The following is a 24,432-nucleotide window of genomic DNA, read 5'->3' as shown; positions in this document are numbered from 1 at the left end:
GGGAAGAACGATAGCGTAATCAACGTCAACGAAGAGGATTCTTATCGTCAATTTCATCCCTCAACTTGTTTCGTTATTCGGGAGTTCAACATTCGGTACCCTGTAAAATTGTCGATGAAAAAATCTTTTATATAAAACATTTGTGGAGTGAAGAAAAAATATAAAAATCTAATCAGTTACAATTTGCTAACCTTTTCTTTCATCATAGAATTTCGTCCCCTCGATGAAATTATTTCCGATGGAAAAAATATACTTTATATAATTGAATTAGAAATCTTTCCTAAAAATATTGTGTGGTTTTGAAATTTATTAATTTAAAAATTATTCCTGTTACAAGAATAAGATGTACAGAAGTTGTAACAATTCACCGTACAAAATTAAAGTTATATGAAGGAAAATGATTAAAAATGGCCCACCACAGAAGAATCGTAGTATTATTTTCATCGCTAAATCTGTATAATATTTGCCGGCAACAAATTTTACCCTAATTCAGGGCGCCACCGTCTATTCTGAACTAGCATTTGTTAAAATAGTATTTTTCGTGCAATAAAGTTTATGCATGTACTACGTCAAGCAAATCAAAATTCTCGCGGTTAGTTTATCTCCTTCTTCTCGAAGTTGGTCTGAAAATTCAAGAAAAATGACAAAAATTAATATTTAAATTTATTCACTAAAATCCATTGATTCACTTTAAAGAAACATTCCTTATGTCAAAATAAAGTATTAAAAACTGGGGAGGGGGGGAGTTACAAAAAAATCTCACAAAAAGGGAGGGGGTATAAATTTAAAAAAAAAATCTCATTTCATTTCATTCCAATGTCCTCGTAGAGTAGTTTCTGATTGGTCAATGTTGATTGACATAATTAATTTTGCTGATTTTGTTTCTGACTTATCAATGTTGATTGACATAATTAATTTTATTGCAAAAGTCTCTGTCACTCCTATTGAAAATTCAAAATATAGGAAACTTCACTCTTTTTCGTGATGTGATGGTGAATTTAATATTTGATATGATAATTATTATTGTCAATTGAAATAATTATTAAAATTCCGTAATTATCTTCAAAAATTGCGTAACGGCATGTAACTAAATAAATAGTAAGTCGTGATACATCCTTTGGTTGACAGCTGCACACCAATAACAATGACATAACCTCAAATAACTGTTGCTCTACGATAAGATAATTTTTCAATTTGCATGGTACAGGTAAACCTGAATCTAAACATAAATATTCTAGTTGTATATATATATATATATATATGATTGCATCATTCGTCACTTATTTTTTGTGACTATATTACTTGTTATTTTATTTATAATGAGTTGTAAATGCAGACATTTTGTTTTGTGCACGCGACGCGTGCTTTAAAACACTTCGCACCTACTTGCGTAAATATAACTGTAAGCGTGTTGAATTTGATAAGATCCGTAACGGCCATATTGCAATCATGATAGGAAAGTGAAAACTGATATAATTAATATAATACGAAGCGAGCTTTCAGTCGGAACTTATTTGCTAATCGTCACAAGTCCCGCAAAAGCTATATAAATTGTAATGTGGATATTTGTGTATATCTATCGTAATAAAAAAAATTTCATGATTGTCCCCGATGCTTAAAAGAAGTAAATAAAAAAATAATAACCAGTAACAACAGCAAACTTAAATTAATGCATTTTTCTAATTTACCGTTACAAAAATCCAAACATTGTGTCTATGGAAATTTATAAAACACAGAAAATTGCGGAGTAATATTATATATATAAAACTAATGGAAATTGAATATATATAGACATTTTAAAAATTGATTTCTTTTCACTTTATTAAACTCCACATTTATGATTAAGTGATGTCATTGTGTGAATAAACTCAATGTGAATACAACCCTAATAAACTGCGCATTTTCATTTCCCTCGATGAAGGGAAAAAATAAATAACAATATTGATAATAATTGTGACACATTTTATATGAACCGTGAGAAAAGACCCTAATATAAAGAAATTCTATCAATTTTACGAATGACAAATCACAACACTTGAAAATTTTTAATTATTTTTATGGTTCAAATAATTATCAATAATTTATTTATTATAAATGAACAAAATTTAAGCAATGCACGTTTCATAAATATTTCTAATGCGTTGTCAATTAATGCAATTAATAATTTCCTATTACACAATATCATAATCGACATATATGACATTTGTAAACAAACAGGGTTGGGAAACAAGAGTCCAAAATATGTTCGTCCAAAACAGAGTTGGGTAGGATTGAAATTCGCTTTGGACGAATATATTTTGGGCTCTTGTTTCCCAACCCTGTTTGTTTACAAATGTCATATATGTCGATTATGATATTGTGTAAAAGGAAATTATTAATTGCATTAATTGACAACGTATTAGAAATATTTATCAAGCGTGCATTGCTTAAATTTTGTTCATTTATAATATATAAATTATTGATAAGTATTTGAACCATAAAAATAATTAAAAATTTTCAAGTTTTGTGATTGTGAACTTAACTTAAATCTTATGTGATAAACATAAATAAAGGTTAGTGTATTTTATTTTATTTCGAAATAAATTTTTTCTTATTTAATTGCTCGCAATTTATAAGTTTTCGCTTCTCTCTTTCTTAAAATTCATAATAAAAGTATTTTTAATATCTTAATATTCAGTGCAGTGAATAAATTAATTAATAAACTTGTCAATAAGAGCATGCCAGCCATGACAGTTATACTTTGATACCAATTCAGGTATCAAAAAATGATCCCATATTATCGATCATTTCTTGAAAATGATCCAAATATTTGGATCAATTTGATACCTTATAACGAATCAAAACGTTGCATTCCAAAATGATACCATCCAGTTTACAGTGATATGGTATATTTTTTTTATTAATATTATAATTTTTACTTACTTATAGGAACAAACTCCATTATAATTCCATATAACTGACGACTTTTACAAAATTTTTGGTATAGAAACTTACAATTAGGTCCTCTTCTTTTCTAATTTAAACGTACAATCAACGAATTTCACGAACGCTATATGTTTGAACTGACACCGGCACTGCTATAATTAATTTGGGGGCCAATTATGACTGAATTTAGCTTCACTATGGTCTAGTGTAGCTTTAACTGAAAGTCTTTAATAAATAAAGGTTCAATCACAACACAGAAAATTATAAGGTATTAAAATAAGCTAAAACGCTTATTATTTTAATCCAATTTTGTTTATTTTAATACCAAAATGGATTAAAATAAGCAAAATTGGATTAAAATAATAAGCGTTGCAGCTTATTTTAATGCCTTTTAATTTTCTGTGAACTTTTCAGTTTTGCATTCTTGAAAATTTTTTAATTCAGATTAAAATTGTTTCTATTAAAAACTTATAATTCAAAAATCGGACAACCGGTGGGACAAAATCTGCAGATATTGAAAAAAGTACATGTCCGGGAAATGAGCACGATTAAAAATTATTTTCCGCCCATCAGTAAATTAAAAAAAAAACAATCAGATAATTATGAACTCAAAAAGTAGATAAATATCAATGCATATTGCACTGAAAAATAAACATTTATCAATTATTTGAATCGACAAACGTGTTATAATATTTACTCGTATCGCTGGCTATCCACTCAAATGAGAAAATATCGTAATAGACATTTTCAACTTGAAAGCATCGATTCGAAACACACTTGAGTATCTCATGAGTTTTTCCAGTATGAAGTATTTGGTGAATGTTGAAGTTTTATTGCAGAGAGTTATAAAAGTTTTGTTGGTACTGAGATTTCTATTCTTATACACAGAGGGTGCGGGAGAGAAATCGAACAGCAATTTCGTGTAGGGATGGAAAGGGTGGTTACGCAATACACCGCAATGTAAATTCACTTTGACATAACATTTGCTGCCATACAAAGGCAGAATCCAAGTAGGTACCATGACTGAGCCTCGATAGTAGTGGCTATAGGTAATGGGACGGGAAACTTAGTTGAAGGAGAGAACCGTTTCATTGTCAACCGGAGTAAACTTGTTCCTTGTGTATGAAACGTTCTACATACAGTAATTCTCTCCTATGTGTTGATAGATGGTAATTTTGGCAAACATTATGTTACTTGAGAGTATAGGATTCCTTTGGAAATTACCAATCTGAGATAACTGTTTTCAACCTGCATCTATATATAGATATATTTCAAACAGATTGAGAATATATACGTACTATTGAAAATTTTGGATTATAATTTTAATACAAATAAAAAAGATAATAATTTTAAAACTATTAATATAGTAAACATGCCATTACTTTAGCATCCTCGATTGACAAAAGGAATATAAAATTTTTTAGACTAATTTCTTAATAATACATCAGCAAAATAACAAAATTCCGTCGCTTTTAAATAAATTTATTTAATCTATTACATGGTAGGCTTAAAGCTGGAATTTCAAATCAAGCATTTTTTCAGCTAATCATTACAACAGAAATTGTCACGAAAATATCACAACTTATAACAAAACCAGTCGTGGCAAAAATTAATTTTTCTCCAACAGATCGAAAGCATCTCAATGATTATTTCTTTTGGCACAGATATTATTTAAGTACTAAAGATTCGTTTCAAGTTCCATATATAGAAAACGTCACGCTTTGACTAAATGTTGTTCCTTTCTATGGAGATTCTATCCGAATTATATCCTACATTTTAATGGAATGCAATTTACAATTTTTTAATAAGATATTTTTATTTTAATGTTTAATTCAGATTTTTGCTCAATTTAAATAGTGAATTTATTTTATAGACACATTTGTTTAAAATTTGTTTTCTGTAGAATTTCGTAAGATAAGTATTATTAATTATAATTGATTATGATTATAGTATTACAAAAAGATATAATGCTTAACAGAAATGTATATTCAAGATAATTTAACATATTTAAGTTAAGCAAATTTGTATTTTTGAAAATAATTATTAAGATATCAACGTTGATCATATCCCATTGCCCCATATCAAGATAATTAGGTTTACCCTCTGAAAGACACCATGTTTTGTTATAATGTAGAAAAATATATATTTTTTCTAAGTCATCACCTTCTATAATAATAATTAGTTTGCAAAGGGGAATATGATATACATAAAAGTTTAAATAACCTTTAATCTAGATTTTTTAATTTATTATAGTCGGAATTTAAACAGATGAACTCTAATTGTAAGTGAATTTTTTTTTTATTTCTGTTTAATTCAAAACTTGATAATAATCAAAGTTGATTATTGAAACTTTTTTTTCTATATACAGAAATGAGACTTGGAATAAGAGAGAAAGGGACAAAGTTAAAAAGTGTTGATAAGTATTATCGAAGAGGAACTAACGAGGAAGCAGATAGTTACTTAAGTGTTGGCACTTCTTCTTTAAGTTATACCGCCTGCGTTGCACTCTTGTATAAGGATGAGGTGAAATAAAAGAGAAGGAAAGCTTAAAGACAGTTAAAAGAAGAAAAAAAAATAGAAAAGGACGAGATAAATTGCCTGGAATAATCGGATACTATCCGTCATCGTCAAAAATAACCTAAAGATCTACGTTTTAGCATAGCATGTGCATATCGCATTTCTATAGGTTTGAAAACTTCTTATCTTTTTTTTTTAAATAAAAACTATATACAATATTATGATAACAGGATTTCATGCAAAAATAGTGGTGTACTGCTATCTAAAGAAAGATATTTTCAAAATTTCTCACTCTGTTAAAGTTAAAGATGTAATTATTATTTTTTGTACATAAAGAAAAGTAAAATTATGATACCTGCGCAAATTAGAATTTATTTAATTAATCGAAATAATGATGATTCTTCTTATCTTATCTCTCAAGACTCTTCCATCAAGACTGGGACTTCATTCCCAGCAAGAAGGCTGGAATTAAAAAAATCAATTCCATTTAATACCAGATTTTTTTGCTATGTAAGTCATGTAAGAAATAGATATCAGCAAACTTGAATTCCTTTTAATTCCGTTTTCTTAAAGCAATATGAAATAGAATATAAATAGAATATATTTGAATGAATAAAATTCACATTTCGGATCCCACTTTTCACATTCCGGATTCCTTATTCCGGTTTCCACTTTCCAGATTCAACATTCCGGATCCCACTTTTCACATTCCGGATTCCACTTTCCAAATTCTATATTCCACATTCCGTATTTCACTTTCCACATTTCGGATTCCACTTTCAGAATGTGGAATACGGAATGTGAAAAGTGGAATCCGAAATGTATAATACCGAATTTTGAAAGTGAAATCCGGAATGTGGAATACGAAATGTGGGGTCCGAAAAAAGTTATGTAATTGACCCCTAGGAAATGACGAAAGTCTTCTCAGTTTTCGTATAAGTCGAGTAGTATTTATTATTTTGACTATAAATACATTATTAAGGCTAGGTCCAAGTGAGGCAGCGCCATCTACATTGATACTAAAATTTTGGAAAATTTTCAACAGCCTTTTCTTGAAAACAAAATAGTAAAATGCTTTTTCCTTTATGGATAATTGATTATTAGCAAGATATATACCAGCTAAAACTTTTTTTGAGTTAAAATAATGAAAAAAATTTCATGTCGATAAATTAAATATGAGCACTTTTTTCACAAAAACTGTAACAGTACTTTCTCTGAAATTACAATCAAAAATGCAATTTCCATTTGGAAAATTAATAAACGCTAAAAAATACACGACCTAAGATTTACCAATCACGAAAATAAGAAAAAAAAATTTTATTAAATATTTAACATATTGATACGGCTTTACTGATTGTGACAGCCCTTTGGTAGATTATGTATTTCAGGTGGTTAGCAACAGCGCCAATCTCCTCCTTTCGGCAAAACTGCGAAACGTCTGGTGACATATATAACCTGCCAAACGGCTGTCATAATGAGTAAAATATGTTATGTTAAAATACTTTTTTTTTGTTATTTTCGTGATTGGTAAATCTTAGGTCGTGTATTTTTTAGCGTTTATTAATTTTCCAAATGGAAATTGCATTTTTGATTGTAATTTCTGAGAAAGTACTGTTACAGTTTTTGTGAAAAAAGTGCTCATATTTAATTTATCGACATGAAATTTTTTTCATTATTTTAACTCAAATAAAGTTTTAGCTGGTGTATATCTTGCCAATAATCAATTATCCATAAAGGAAAAAGCATTTTACCTTCTTGTTTTCAAGAAAAGGCTGTTGAAAATTTTCCAAAATTTTAGTTTCAATGTAGATGGCGCTGTCTCACTTGGACCTGGCCTTATTTAACTGGATTTGTTCAAAACGTCCATCGTGAGTGTCGGGTTGATGATTTGGTTGGTTTCCATTGTCCCCCACTCGCCAAAGTTCCCACTCGCCATTTGTCATAATTCTCGTCAACTACCGCACCCTGCTCTAGTGAAAATTTAGTAGACGGTTCCAGAATAGGTGAAAAGCCAAGTACACAAGTGCAAGTCCAAATGCAAATCCCATAAGTGCAAGATAGATAGATAGACTACCTATCTCTTTCGCACTCATAGGATTATCACTTGGACTTGCACTTGTACTTGGTTTTTGCACCTATTCTGGAACCGCCTTTATATATAGACCAAATTTAGGTTTTTGGTACAGCAGACGATAAAAGGCGGGAAAATTCGAATTTTGCAATTTGAACCTTTATTAAAGATTCTTCTCGGTAAAATTTGATTATACAATCAACAAAATTCACAGGAATCGAAGTGAATTTTAAAAATCACTTCCGAGCAACAATTCAATGATGAATTAATTTTGCAAACATTTTTGAAAAGTAAAAAAAGAAAAAGATACAGTACAATTGATAAAAAAAATCAGATATTGTGGGTTGACGTAAAATTTAACAGCATCACCTGCAAATAATATCGATTTATACTGCTTTTTTATTTTTATAAAGATCATAAAAATATCGAATTTATATTTGTGACCAGATATTGTATCAACTTTTTTATGGTCTTTCTTTCACGTTTGGCACTAAAGTAAATAGCAAACGTGACATAATTTTTTTTTCTATAATTAGAATTATTATCAAAAAAAGAAAAAATATGATGATGATAATGAATTTCAGAATAAAGTAAATAAGTTTTATTTTTAATAGTCTACTTATATCTATTCTGAATCTAAATTATACATGAAATAAAATATTTACACTCATAGGGAAATAAATATAGGGTATTTCAAGTGTAGAATTTTTTTTACCAATTGAAAAATTTTTTTTTTTTTGATTCAGAAAAATGAATAGTAAAAAACTAAAAAAAATATTTATTAAATTAAGTTTCCCAAAAAGAGTAGGTATTTATAATTTTTTTTTTTTTACTAAAATTGATTTTTGTCTATTTAAACATTTATGGATGAAAGAGTAGGTTCAAAATATAGATTTTTAAATTTTAATCTAAATTTTTATCATAATCTGTGTATATAATATGATTTAATAGATAAAAAGTAAATAAAAAATAAAAATCTAAGACGAATAGCAAAAAAATTTATATTTTATTTACTTTTGATTAGAATAGAATGTATGTACAACTGATATTTGAAATTTATGTTACATGAACTATTTGTATAAGTGATTTTCTGTAATAGTTATTTAAACAAAAATTTATTCATTAATTTCAATTTAATTTAATTTTTCAATTTTAATTCTTCAATTTTAATTTTTCAATTTTAATTTTTTTATTTTAATTTTAAAAATTTTTCAATTTTTTTTTTAATATTGCATTATTTTTAATTTTAATAGATTCAGTTATGAAATGTTTAAAAAAATTATCGTTCTTTAAAAATTTCACTTTCCAATAAAAAAAAGGAAAAAAATTATTAATTTATATTTAGGTTCGTGTTTGATAAAATTGTTATAAAATAAAAAAAAAAGTATGAACATTTTAGTGGAAAAAATTTTATTTAATACTAACAATTCTCAAGTTTCTTGTATGTTCTCTAAAATAATAAAATTTTATGACAATTATGCCTTATGAAATATTTTTTCTCTAAATCGCTGTAAATAACTGATATTACAAGACAAAATTTACCTTTTGATTATGAAAAAAAAAATTGTAAATTTTTAAATTAACAAAAACATTTACAACGTTATATAATACCAAAATGATAATAACAATAATATTTATAATAATAATAATAATAATAATAATAATAATAATAATAATTATAAAATAATAATAAAAAGTAATAGTAATAAATTTTATTAGACGCAGAAAAGTATGAGAACCTGCTGTGCATGCTCAGATTAAAAGAAAATAAAATAATTTTATGTCGTTGAAATTCTTTAGTAGCAATAAAAAATAATCAGTTCTCAAATGCAGTAACAGAATTTATAAATAAAGAAAACTTTGCTGTATAATAATATCAAAAGTGATTGAATAAAATGAAATAAAAATCATGCGAAGGAATTTAAGAAGGTTATTTTTTTCATCTTTTATATCAATAATTATTTATTCAATAATTTTTTTTGTCTCAATAATTAATTAATATATTTAGGTAGATTAATTAATTGTTATATATTAATTATTAATTAGAATATTATTATTATTATTAATTATTATTATTATTTATTAAATATTAATTATTAAATTTATTATTATTGTTATAATTTTAAAATTAAAATTAATTGTTCCTATAAATTAATATTGATGAATATACATATTTTCACTTAAATGAAAAGTATTTAGAGAAAAAAAAATATTCGTTTTAAATCGTTCTATCGGCAATCTTCAAAAATCTCCTACTCCCACTTGTATGATAAATCATTTTTGAACACAAGAATTTTAAATTCGTGAAGAATAAATAATCAAAGAAATACGAAATCACAAATTACTTCAGTATGTGTTGAATCAATTTGTAGTGACGACGGAAATAAGATTAAAAAATAACGCAAGATTTTAAAAGTATAAAATTTTGAATAGTAAAAATAGATTTATTAAAAAAAAACTTATTTCTAATTAAAGAGATTAATTATAAATATAAATTAATTAATTTAATAAATTTCTTTTATATGATATATTTATAATTAATTATAATAAAATTAAATATTTTGCATTATCATTTATTAATAATGACTTATATGTGAAAGAAAACTGTTTTTTATTAAAAAAAAATTTTCTTTTAGAATGAAATTTTTGGCTTTTAAATGTTTCTTAATCATTGTTGTAACAACAAAGTAAGTAATTTTTTAAATTATAAAATATAATTTTATGTATATATACCATTAGTAAAAATTATATTGGTATTTTTTTTTTTAAAATAAGACATGGGATTTCAAGTGTAAATGATGTATCAAGAAAAAGAAAAATAATTATTGACACTGATGCTGGAGGAGATGACGCAGTGGGTATTCTTTTGGCTCTTAAATATGAATCAGCAGAAAGGGAAATTGAAATTATTGCCATTACTTGTACATACGGTAATACAAATATATCAAATGTTGAAGTAAATATTCAGAAAATTTTAACTATTGCTGGAAGAAACGATGTAAGTAAAATATTAATAATTAATTAATGGCATTAATTATTTAATTAATTAATCAGTTAATTAGTTTATTCATTACATCGAAAATATTCAATAAAAACTGATGTTGTTTTTATATAAAATTAAAAAGGAACTTTTAATTAAGATAAAACTATCCCTAATAACACAAGATATCGTGGGATATATTGATAATATCCCGCAGATATCCTAGGGATGTCCTATGGATATCAAAAGGATCTCTTAAGGATATCCAAAAAATTGTCGGTTTGGATATCCTTTGGATATCCCATGGATATCTGAGGATATTCACAGGATATCTTCTGGATATCACTATAGACTTTCATAAATGTCCTCCAGATATCCCATAGATATCGTCAGGATATCCCACAGATATTTTCAGGATATTCTCAGTATATCTTCTGGATGTCAAGAAGATATTCTCAGGATACTGTTTTTAAAGTCATTATGAGACTACGAGTACGATATAATATCCAATAGATATTTTGTGGATGTCTTAGGGATATCCTGTGGATATCCTATGGATGTCCTGTTGATGTCCCACAGACCGGCGGTTTGGATATCCTAGGGATATCCTAAGGATATCCCAAGATATCCTGGGGACCATTCTAGGATATCGACCATTGATATGGATATCCTATGGATATCCTAGGGATATCCTTTTGTTATGAGGGATCATAAACATAATAATCTATAAATTTTTGCTTCCTAGGGTCACTTTTTTCAGAGTGCGTCACATTTAATTATTGAATGTAAACATCCAATTATTATAAATTTTTAGATTCCTATTTATTCCGGTGCTCATAAACCATTGATTAAAAAATGGGCACCTACCCACTATTTTGGAGAAGATGGAATGAATGATTTTAAATTTAATGAAACAATTACAGTTAAAATTAATAAATCCCAACATGCAGCTACAGCCATGGCAGATTTAGTTAAAACATATCCAGGTGAAATTTTTTTACTTTTTTCAAATAAAAAATTCACGATTTAAAAATTCTATTGTTTTCAAAAAATTTGTATAAATAAAAATTCAGTGAAATGGAAATTTTTTCTAAAAAAATTGTGTCACTTAAAATTCTGTTAAATGAGAATTCGATGAAATTAAATTTCAGTTAAAATATGAATTAAAAAAATTTCTCTAGATGATTACATATTTATCAGTTATTGGCATCGAGTGTACCAATTATATAAATGCTAATTATACATTTCAAAAATAGAAAAACATAATTTATCAAATAAATCTGGGTTGAATAAACAAAATGAAACTAAATTAAAATTTTTGCATGAATCAGCAATAGCTGAAGGGGAATTAATTTGCTTTCTTCTACTAAATTAAATTCTCTATTTGAAATTTTTCCAAAATGAAAATTACTTATTACTAATTTTAATTAATTACTATTATAATTAATTACTAATTTTAATTAATTACTATTATAATTAATTCTAATTTATTAATATTAATTATAATTAATTAATTACTAATTCTTCATCGATTCAAAATAGAAAATTTAAATAATTTAATTTGAAATTATCCCACTTGGAAAGATTCCCCGGAAAGCGTCCCCTGGAGATTCTATCAGAATTCCGTTGGAACTTTTAACGGAATTTCATCGGAATTTCATCATCCGATGGAATCCCGACAAGATTCTGACGGAATTCCGATGCAATTACAATTAATTCTTTTTTCATTTTTAGAGTCCTACATTAGGAAAATTATTATTATTATAAAATAGAATTTTTATTTCTCTAAATTATTAATAATTTTGATAATAATAACAATAACAAGTTGAGTGGAAAAAAATAATGTAAATGTTTGAATAAAGAAAAATTAAATTAAATCTATCTATCAAGTTGAAGAACATTGTTTGAATTTGTTTTATGTTTTTCATTTATAAATTCTTTAATACATAAACGATTTTTTTTTATCTTTTGAGCCATACACTAAGATAATATTTCATAAAAAATCAAATTTTTTAGTTAAGTTTCTATGATAAAAATTCTATTTTATAATAATAATAATTTTCTTAATGTAGGACTCTAAAAATTAAAAAAGAATTAATCGGAATCTTATCGGAATTCCGTCGGAATCTCATCGGCAATTCTTTGGAACTCCGATGAAATTTCGACGGAATTCTGATGAAATCTCCAGGGGGCACTTTCAGGGGAATCTACCCAAGTGGGTAAAATTATAGGAAAATAATATTATTTTTCGATATTTAGGAGAAGTAACAATTATTGCACTTGGACCTACAACAAATATAGCACTGGCTATCAGCCTTGACCCAGAATTTATAACAAATGTTGGCCAATTAGTTGTTATGGGATCAACTATCACTGGCTGGGGCAATATATCACCTGGTGTTGATTTTAATTTTGGTTCTGATCCAGATAGTAACTCAATATTAATGGAATCCACAAAAAAACCAATTATTCTTGTACCACGCGAAGTCTCATTAAGCAGTCCAATGTATTTGGTAAATAGCCTTAAAAAATTTAAATTTTTTTCCCAAAATTAATAACTTACTTTCCAATATATATTTAAAAAAAATTTTAATTTTTACTATATAGAAATGGAGGAAAATAATTTTGGGCAATATAAATTCATCATCAATCAATTTTTTAAATAAAGCAGAAAATATTTTTCAAGAAACAAAAAATCTTTATTGGTCATCAGCCGATCCAAGAACTGTTGCTATTGCTTTATGGCCAAATGATATAGTCAATACAAATTATTTGAAATTACAAATTATTCCAATACGTGAGGGAGAAGGGAGAGGAGGAATTCTTGTTGAACGAAATATTAAAGAACTAAAATCATTTAATGCATTAACGGCAATTACAATGAATGTTGAGAAATTTCAAAAGATATTAATTCAATATTTAAGTATTAATTAAATGAAATTTTATTTGTTTAAAATTATTTTTTAATGAATATATGTAACACGTGTGAGGAAATTAATATTTTAATCTCTTAACTACCATAGCGGTCTCTCAGACCTTTTTTCGTTTATAGGATATTTTCTCTGCGCATCTTTGTGCGCAACTAATTCATCATAATCTGTAATTATTGTTCTGACGTTTTTTGTGTTAATTAATTAATTAATAATATTAAAATTTGCTGTTTACTTATTTTCCAAAAAAAAAAATGTGAAATAAAATTTAAAAAAAATGAAATTAAAAGAAAATACACATCACAATTTGGGTGCATGTATATTTTTATGTGTAAATGAATTTTTCACATTAAAATGTATTTTTTATCAGCAACCAGTGCTTTTGTGGGCGAATTCTTTCCGCAAATGTGAAACTGCTGAAGGTATGAATTTCGTAACATAACGCTTTATGACCTCACAGCTAAGCTTAATAACTAACATAAGTTATGACGGTCCCTCGACTCATGTGCTCGTTTCAACTTGGAATTGCGAGGAGATGAGCACGTATTTCCACACCTTTTTGAAGAAAGAATACAAAAATTTTCAAAAAAAAAAAAAAAAAAAAACAGAAAAGAAATAATTACATAAACTTGTTTTTATTATTTAGAAAATATTTTCGATTATAAATAATTTTAATAAAAACGAAGAATATTTAATAAAATTTAATTTTTTTATAAGTAATTTTAAATTTTTTAAAAAATTATATTAATAACGTAGTTTAAAAATAGTTTGGGAAAAAAAATATTTCATTTACTATTTTTATAATATATATATATATATATATATATATATATTTGGGTGAATTTAGTGCAGAAAGCAGGCACTCTAAAATGAAATTTAATTCGAGTTAATTAGCATATCATTTAATTACTTAGTTTCAGAAAATTTAACTAATTAGTCTTCTTTGTCAAGTTAAAATAAAGTAAAATGTTTGAAACGCTCATATATTCAGGGTTGATGTATTTTTCAAGGGACATATGGTGAAAACTCTTCCTTTCATGTGCTCTCACACAATACACACGTATCATATGAGGAAGTATTCTCTCGTATAATTTTACTATTTTATATATCGCAGTGTAATCTTGCTTCTGATATGCATTTCTTATGGTTGCCTTTACCGCACGTCGCATGAGACATTATACCACTGTCTGTTCTCTTGTTCATTTTCCACCAACTCTCTCTCTTTCTCTACGTTTCTGTTCTTTTTTTCCCAACTTTTTTTTTTTTTTTTTTTTTTTATCTTTTTCTCAGCGTTATTTCATACACCTTTATCTCTTTTTCTACTACTAGGACCAGCTTTGAATCCTGAGAGGTTAGCGCGCGAGACAAAAAGTCTAGAAAAAGCGACCATAAGGGAAATTTCCTTAAGGCCATCATAAAATAATTCATATTTTATTCATATTTTTAAATTTATTAAGTACTTTTAATGAGATAAATTGAAATTCTTTTTTGTGATTTTATTATAAAATTGTTTTACATTTTACAAAATTATGGAATGTAATTACATAATTATGGCCAAACGCTTGAACCCTATCAAAAAAATTACACGTGTATACATTTGACCACATGTAATTACACGTGTAATTCGTACTTTCAATTTGAAAGTTATTTTTCAAAAAAATTCCACTTGTAATAACACGTGTAAATCATACTTTAAAAATTTTTTAAACTACAAGAATTTGTTACACATATAATTTACACACGTGCAATTGATAGGGGAATAGTGTCAGGGTTGGACACTTGGCTTTTTTTAAATAAGAACACTAGCGCCACCTGTGTGCGTACGTGACGAATCTTCTAGTAGTATAACTTAACTTTTTGTGGCATTACATTTTTGGAGAATCAAAAGTAGCGTCTCCTGTGACTTCGGTGCAATCGAAGAGATAAAAAAAGTTTTGTTTGACTTGTGAATAAACCTAAAAAATGTGTAAAAAAGCAAGAATTCGGCAAGGTAAGCTTATTGAATGTATTGTGGGGTACATAATTTAAGAAGAAAAAAAGTGAAAAATCGAATCGCGACACATGTCTGGTTATGGTTAGCACAATTCGAAAATGATGCTTCTAGTTAGGGTTGGACACCCATATTAATTATGAATTTGACACAATTTATAAATAAATATACAAATAAATTTTATTTTATTGATATTTCAGTGCAAAATTGTGCCAAAGATAATAGAAAAATAAAACTTAAATTGTATAAATTTTGTTCATCATTTCATTGAGTTATTTGGAACAATAAAGCGATATTTTTTGTAATTTGAGTTCATTCCTTTTTTAAACCCATGAAGCTTTACAATTTGTAAAGAATAAGTAAAGATAAACATGAAAAAATAAGAATAAAAAACATTACAAATGTTATTTTACGTTTTTACCAATAATGCGTTTCGATTTTTAAAAAGTGTCCAACCCTGACTGAAAAGTCCAACCCTGACTAGATTTTTTTTTTAATGTTTATAACTTTTTTAATTTTGGACCAATCAATTTACGGTCCACAGCAAAAGTGTTCCTCTTTTGTAGATCTTTCCACCCATATACCACAATTGACTGAATTTATCTAAACAAAATATTTATAAACAAAAAACCAAAACTGTGTCCAACCCTGACACTATTCCCCTACTTTAAATATATCTCAAATATTATATAAACTTTTTACACGTGTAATTAAACGTGTAATTCATACTTAAATTTTTTTTATAATTTCAAGAATTTGTTACACGTGTAATTGGTACTTTGATATTTCTCGAATATTTTATAAACTTTTACATGTGTAATTACACGTGTAATTCATACTTTGAAACTTTTTTAAAATTATACGTGTAAAAGTTAATAAAATATTTAAGAAATGTCAAAAAATCAATTACACGTGTAAAAAGTTTTTAAAATATTCGAGATATATGTAAAGTATCAATTACACGTGTATTTACACGTATAACAATTCTTGAAATATAAAAAAGTTCCAAAGTATGAATTACACATATAATTACATGTGTAAAAGTTTACAAAATATTCAAGAAATATTAAAGTATCAATTACACGTGTAATAAATTCTTAAAATTTTTAAAAATTTCAAAGTATGAATTACACGTGGAATTTTTTGAAAAATAACTTTTAAATTCAAAGGACAAATTACACGTGTAATTACAGGTGACCAAATCTACACGTGTAATTACACGTGTAATTTTTTGATTGGGAAACAAAACATTCTATTTTTTGGGGAACAAAAAGTACTATTTGTAATTTAGAAACATAAAAATATGCCTAACAATATCCTTCAATTTAACTATGTTCCTATTTCTCCTTCCCCGAAAAAAATAGCAAAAAAAACATTAAATTTCAGCCTCCTATAGTGGTGTAACCCCTTAAGCTACTTAAAATCGTTCCAGAGTTATTGGATTAAATTTTGTTTTAATTCTTTTTATTGTTATAAAATTTTTTAAATTATTTATGTTGCATTACGTAACAAGTGTTTAATTCTGCTTTTAGTGGGATTAAATATTTGAACTAAAGATCATAACCCGTCAGTTTTTACGAGAGAGATTTGTAAAAGTGTGAATACAATAATTTTTTTGATTCATCTACAATTAGCATTTTCGTTTCCAACCTATCCCCTTAATTCGAAGGCTTCCACTTTGTAAATAAAACAGGTTTAAAAAAATATAATAGCTTTTTAGGATCTCCTTCTGAGATGTATATAATCATTAGAATTAAAAAAAGAAATAAATATATTAACAAAATAATAAATTTAAAAAGATCTCAATTGACTTTATTGATCGTAAAGTTTAACTGATTTTATACAATGGAAAATAACATAACTTGGCCTCTAGTCTCAAAGCATATATACAAAGTTTTATAGTTGTTTGAAGATATAAATTTGAATTCCAAATCCAAAGCGATTGCAGATGCTGCAAACAGGTGTAAAATACATCTTCTTAAACGATTTCAAGGGTGGTTATTGGAAATTTTCACGATTTCTATAAAAGTGACATAAAACTTCGTATATTACCTCTGCAATTCATATTAACTATTTGAAATTAGTAAAATATTTCTAATCAACTGACAGAAAATTAAACCTTGTAGTATTTGTTACTCAATCAAAATTTGTATCCGCAATATTGTTTACAGAAATGGAAAAAAAACAGTTAAACACCTTGAGGTGCCAGGTAGAATACAGAAATATAAGCACAAAAAAAATGCAAGAGACAATCGTTTATTGATTAAACTCTAGTGTTTCGTTTACTTGCCAGTCTTCATTACCGGAAGTCAAGGAGAGAAGGTACCAGGACATTGAAACACGACACAGTCGTCACGTAAACTGCACTCGTGACTTGAATCGTGAGCTTTTTCTTATTGCCGGTATACCTTCTCTCTGTTATACAGGATCAGAATATAGTACAATCCTATGCAAAAACCCTCAGCTGTGATTTTGCGAAATTCTAATAAAAGTAACTTTACGTTCAGGATGTTACCATTATGAATATACATATTATATAACGCATTTATGATTTTACCGCGCCAAACTTCAGAAAATTCAAAGCTAGATTCACGAAAATGTATACAAAACTAAATTAATAATTTAAATTTAATTTTCAATATCAAGACATCCAAAAGGAGCGAATATACCTAATTTACAGGAATAACCATTTCTCCTTGAAATCATCTAATTCTTTAATTGCATCTTATTCCCAGACGAAAATACTTCGTTTGCGTTAGACCGAGGGGGACTTCACTTCAGTAATCAGTAATCGCTAACGGTAATCTGTATCAGATTTTTATGTTGATTTCTAATATTTCTCGATATTTGTTTGGGATTACCAGATTTCTTTGCGATTACCAGGACCACCATGCGATTACCTATAGGGATTACTCCGCGATTACCTGAAATTTCTAGAGGGACTGCCGGCTTGATTGCCAGTCACTGCGTCTGTACTCATTCTATTGAAATTTAACTTCGGACGAGCTCGGTGGAAATAAGCTTTGATCGGCCTTTTCAATCTTAATATTTATTACTCGGGAAATATTCATATCAATAAAAATTATGTATTAAATGGAAATATTATATTGATTACGATAGAAACATTAATATAAAATATTTAATTTGAATATAAATATTAAATTAGTTTTTAACAGATACCCATTTAAGTAAATTTGAAAATTATATGATGTGATGTGATCAAGGATGTGATAATAATATTATATTTGAATCTAATTTGTTATTAAAAATACAGTTGTTACTTGTTTTTATAACACACAATCTTGTATTATTATAATTTTTATTAATCAAGATTACACAAATATAATGAAAAAATCTAATCCATTGTTTTAATATAAAATTATAAGTTACGCTTCATTACTTGTAAACTATATTACATAATATCGCCATTCTAAATATAAATCATACAATATATAATTCGAAATTAACATAAAAAGAAAATAAGATTTAATACAGATTTTGACAAGTATGTTTTGGTGTCTTGGCTGGCATCATCACACTAGACACTTCGTTCTAGCTTGGACTTCTTCTCCAGTTCTCGGCAACAGTCGAAAGATCTCAGTGTTCAAGGGAGCCATACAATCGCACCACGATTTCTGGCGTGATTACCTGATTACTATAGAGACATCTTGCGATTACTACTAACATTTTTGAAGATTACTAAGATTACTTGAATTTTTCTTTCATACCCAAAAAGAAGGTAATCTTGGATTAATAAAGTGAATTTCCCCTCGCGTTAGACAAGAAAATATTCACAACAGTGAAATAAAATTTTTGAATGGATTATGTTAAAATTCCCTATTATAGTATGAAAGGTACAGTGGAAAATGATGTTTCGTAAATTATATAACTAGCGGTGTGTAAATTGTTCGGTTATACGATGTGCAGACCATATTCCGGCATAATGCAACGGCCCACGACACACGTTATGTAGCACGTTTGATGCGATCATTTATAAACACATCCGAGCGCTATTAATCACGCGTTTCAACGGTTCGACGAACGCACTAATTGAACGATTCGATACGTTCCTCGAACCGTATTGATCCTGACCGCATCGATACGACCGGTAATAGGGAATTGCATTTGAATTCGACTCTTATTATATCGACCTGAGCCCTTTCAACGTAGCGGATTAGTCGATCGACAGCGATTTGCATAAATGAATGTTTGCTACTTTCCATTAACACACCTATCCCCTTTCTCTCACATTCTGCTCTACTGTGTCTCTCAGCAACGGAATTCGCATTTGTGAATGTAACTGCTCATGTATCTTAACATTTATATAAATTTTTCTATTTTGGAGATACATTACATTGCATTGGAAAATTCAAACATTGATCAACGAATTTTAACCTCATCACATCAATTTAATGATAATCTTAATATAAATGACAGATATTTAGACTTGGTTCTGTCATCTTTACCCTGCGAAGTTGCTGATAATAACATATTATAATTTTAATCGCTGGTAATTGATTAATGCTTCTCTTGATGTTAATGAAGCTGCATGTTAATTTTATGATTTACTTTATAAAATTTTAGAGGCTAAGTTTCCTTTGGTACCCTAGAAGAGGCGTCTCGGATGAATATCCTCAATGGTATACTAAACAGATTATTATTCTAATCAGGCTTAAAAATAATTGTAGACTAAAATTTAAAAAATCTGTTAATGAACTGCACCTTTAGGCATATAAAAGAATCAGATATGATGTAAAGAAGAAGGTTCACAATCAGTATAATGATTACCTTAAGGCCATTGAGAGTGAGGTGACTATTAATCCAAATTCAATATGGTCTCATGTTAATAGATCAAAGAATGTTTCTGGAATTCCTGGTGAGGTTTTGTATAATGGCCTTGAAATAGATAATTCATAAGATATTGTAAATGCTATTTCTAACTTGTTCCTAAGCGTTTATAAACCTTCTTCTACACATCCAGGAATATCTGAAACTGAACTTCTCAATTTTATTGGAGATGGAATTCATGTTGATGACAATTTAATTAGAGATAAAATGAAATTTTTAAATAATTAGAATACATCTGACAAAAATCTTTCTTATTTTATTGTCATCTTGGGTTCGTTAAACCTTTATCTATTCTAATTAATTCATCACTTAAAACAGGTGTTTTCCCGGATGTGTGAAAATCAGCTAAAATTATTCCCGTATTTAAAAGTAGTGATAAATCATGGGTTTCTAACTACAAACCTATTTGTACTTTGAGTAACTTCTCTAAAATTTTTGAAATGATAATTAGAGACATTCTTTGGTCTCATTAAATTTATCTCCGAAAGCTCTCTATGAGTCAACACGGTTTTGTTACTCGCCGTTTTACAACATCTAATTTATTCACATTTATCAATAAAATTGAAAATTATTTTTTATTTAATCAACAAGTTAATGTAATTTTTACAGATTTATCGAAAGCTTTTGTTTGTGTGAACCATGAGTTAATAATTACTAAGTTAACTAAACAGTGAGTTCCAAATAAAATACTTAAATTAATACTATCTTATTTAAGTAATAGAAGTACGACAGTTTTTTTATAATTGTTTTTCCTCCTTTTCTATTGTTCCTACCTCTGGGTTACCTCAAAGTTCTCATCTTGGACCATTACTCTTTCTTATATATTGTAACGAGGCATTTTGTCGGGTACAAATGACTTAAAAATAATAAATTTTGTAAATAAACGACACCTGGGTGGAAATTATAAAAATTGTTTTCTTAGCATACTTACTTCATTTTGTTTAAATATTAAATTCACGCATTAACAAACCAACCTGCCAAAGTCGTCAGATTAATAGTCGAATTGTAATATAAATAAATTCGATTCCGATTTGTCCTTTCTTTCTATTTTGAAAACTCTCGCGAGGCATTAAGGATACTTGCCGGGTCACAAAGACAATGAGGACATCATTTTTTATCATTGAAATTAGAAGTCATCAAGGAAAGAGCTTTCTGGTGTATATATTTGGATGAGAGTCCCGAATATTCAATATCATTAGGAAGACGAAATTGCTATATTGTTGAAGATCTGTGAAACCAATAATGGCAGTCAATTTCCTATGGATTTCTCGCATCAATAAATTTAACATCGGATAGTGTAGGGATCTGCGTTACCGACAACTGCGTATCGATTATCGGTCGCGGTTATTATATTATTGAATATTAATTGATCTCAATGACACCGAGAGGAGAGGTCGCTGTTTAGCGACGCTTTCGAGTTTGACTCGTCAGCCATTTCACTCTCATTCTCATCCTGGTGTTCGTAGAGTCAAGTTGTGTTCTATTCTTTTTCGTGTAAAATAATTAAAATTATAAAAATGAGACGATGCGTCATCTTTGTCGTCAAATGGACGGTGAGTCCCAATAAATTAATTAGAAGTTGTTTTCTTCAGAATCGATCTCATTATTACTAAAGTATAATTGAATAAATAAAATATAAATCTTGTCTTTCGGTCTTCTGCCATTATTTAACTTTTTCTAAAATTTGAAGTGAATATTAATAAATTGTGTTATTGTTATAAATTTTGTCTAATTAATGGTGTTTATCCTTATCCCCCCTCTTCGCGGTCTATTATTGCTGTAAAATAACAATGGAATTCCTGAATTAATTTTAGTTTTCCTAATTAGAATTATAAAATTTACTTGTCGGGTTATTTAACTATTTTCCTAGGTTTAGATATTTTCCATAAAAGAACTTGGCAAAATTAATAATTAAAAAGTGTAGATAACGTTGATTGTCTTGAAAATATAATAACAGATAATTTAAATTTAAAATAAAATCAATAAATAAATTAAATTCAGCAATGAATGATTTAGATGAAATTCTTTGTAATAATTTTTTGCTATATATTTTGATGACATTAAAATATTTAAAGCAATTAATTGTATCGATGATTGTGATAACAATTTCGCATCTTCGCTCAGATTCAACACACATTGATACTATTGTTCGTGAAGCAAACAGAACCTTGGTTTTTATATTCAGAACTTGTAAAAAATTTAAAAACAAAATTGCTATTAAATCCCTATTTTATTCTTTCGTAAGGTCTAAGTTTATTTACACCTATGCTCAGAATTTGTGATACTTTTAATAAGGTCTACTCTAACTGTAATAATAATTTAGATTTTTTGACATGTGACATGTATGGTTTGCTATTACAAAGAGGATATGATGCCTTAGTTTTATGTACATGTGTAAGCATGTGTTTTATATTATTATAATTATTAATGATGGTAGTTACAACTTAATATACAATTTTTTTTGTACAACGATAATCCCGTAATTGGTCTTTGAGACTGTTGGATTTATTTCAATAAATAAATTATTATTTTTCACAGGGATAATGAATTTTAGCTAAAGCTGGTTAATTTCGTAAGGTCCAGCGGACCGTTATATTCTGTCCTTGCAAAGCGTTAGTTTGCACATCTTCGCTTGTTCCTCCATCACTACAGATAATCCAAGTATACAAGCATCTATTCTGTAGTTTCTGTCAGCAAGCAAACACCCTAACTGCGATCAACAGCATCACATTTGCACTGCCTCGAAATGTACACACTACAATTTTACATCCAATATAATTAGTAATGTCTGATAAAATTGATACTCATATTTCTTTTTTGTAAAAAAAAGTATATTTATTAAGGCTCATAATAATTTTTAGTATCAATGTCAATTTCAATAACACGATAATTTCTCCATAAAGTTTGTTTGAGGAATATGTTATTGTTTAGAAAACAGATTATGATTTAACGGTGAGAAGATACGGAAATTAGAGGATAACATTTATTCTCTGTATCTAAATCCTGGCAGATTAGCTCTACTATAAGTAAAGAGCAAGTATAGCAACATCAACATATAGCAGCATAACGGAGGGATAGGTACTAAACAGCTATGCAACACTCAAGCGGATAAAGTAAACGTCAAACCAACACTGGTCAAACTGTATGCATAAGAGGAGAGTCCTCATCGACTGTTTACACTGGAGTTTACCGGCTAAGGTAATTACCACAATCCTACACGGTTTCGTGCTGCGAAACAACTTCAACATCAATCACTTAACGTCCAACGATACCGAAAGACTTTGTGTGAGCTACAGCCGACAGGCACGCACCTTAATAATACAAAAAAGGCTAAAGAAATACAAATTTTATTCAGAGATTCTGTCTTACTGACATTTATTAACGTATTGAATTTTTATGTTCATTCATCATGTTTTCTCGCTTCTGGCAAAAAGTAATTGGATTTATTCAAAGGGAATATATTCTTCTTATCTTTTATTTTACAGAAATATATTTAATCACATTAAATAACTCCAAGAAATAAATTTTTTTAAATATTCTTTTTTTGATTTCTGTCTCTTTTGCTTTTATTGTTACTTAATGACTATTGTAAGGAAGATATAGTATTTTGAGTTCAGTCATAATTGTACCTTCAGAAATGTCACAACTTTTAAAATCTGCCATGTCTTATTTAATTATTTGTTTATTTATTTTTCTGACAATTGTGTTTTTTGTTTTTCTTAAAGAATGGATTATTTTTGAGTGTAAGTTTTTTGTTTTATTTTTGTTTTATTTTATTAATTATTATTAAATTATTTTATTTTCATTTTCATGATTTTTTAATTTATTATTATTATTTTAATCATTTTTATTTTTATCATTTACTAATCTAACAATAAAACTATTCCTTCGATTAATTCTCAATTTTATTCATTTTTAATTGAATTTTAATTCTGACTCCAAATACTATTTCTCCATCGTATGGGTGTTTTTTTGTTGATTCCATTTTTATCGATTTTTGACGATTGTGAGAATGATTGACTGATAATTGTTTTCATCGTTTTTATTTGGTAACTTGTATTTTGTTTATTATTTTATTTATCGAATTTATTTTGTTTTTATTTATTTTTTAATTCTTCTATAAATTAATTAATTTTATTTATTGATTTATATTTTTGTTAATTGTTCTTTT

The 24,432-nt window shown here is 27.4% G+C and overlaps 2 protein-coding genes across 4 annotated transcripts in view; both read left to right on the top strand.

Annotated features, from left to right (window-relative positions):
• Positions 1-24,432, top strand: part of LOC127285843 (carcinoembryonic antigen-related cell adhesion molecule 1-like) — a 138,275-nt gene that overhangs the window by 88,343 nt on the left and 25,500 nt on the right. The window lies entirely within an intron of this gene.
• Positions 4,886-13,729, top strand: LOC127285838 (uncharacterized). Of its 3 annotated transcripts, none has more exons than XM_051312047.1 (6): positions 4,886-5,611; positions 10,150-10,200; positions 10,289-10,511; positions 11,308-11,479; positions 12,753-13,006; positions 13,101-13,729. In XM_051312047.1, exons 1-6 carry the CDS (start codon positions 5,589-5,591, stop codon positions 13,425-13,427), a joined length of 1,050 nt encoding a protein of 349 aa, XP_051168004.1. In that variant the 5' UTR covers positions 4,886-5,588; the 3' UTR covers positions 13,428-13,729. The 3 variants fall into 3 exon arrangements, with proteins under 3 accessions (XP_051168004.1, XP_051168005.1, XP_051168006.1); XM_051312048.1 differs by lacking the exon at positions 4,886-5,611 and adding an exon at positions 9,309-9,442; XM_051312049.1 differs by lacking the exon at positions 4,886-5,611 and adding an exon at positions 9,813-9,928.

Source organism: Leptopilina boulardi, unplaced genomic scaffold (assembly GCF_019393585.1).
Source record: "Leptopilina boulardi isolate dan_hultmark-lab unplaced genomic scaffold, ZJU_Lbou_2.1 LbouV2_341, whole genome shotgun sequence".
Lineage (NCBI taxonomy): Eukaryota > Metazoa > Arthropoda > Insecta > Hymenoptera > Figitidae > Leptopilina > Leptopilina boulardi.
The sequence above is the reverse complement of the archived record's forward strand: the minus strand, read 5'-3'. Positions and strand labels throughout refer to the sequence as shown.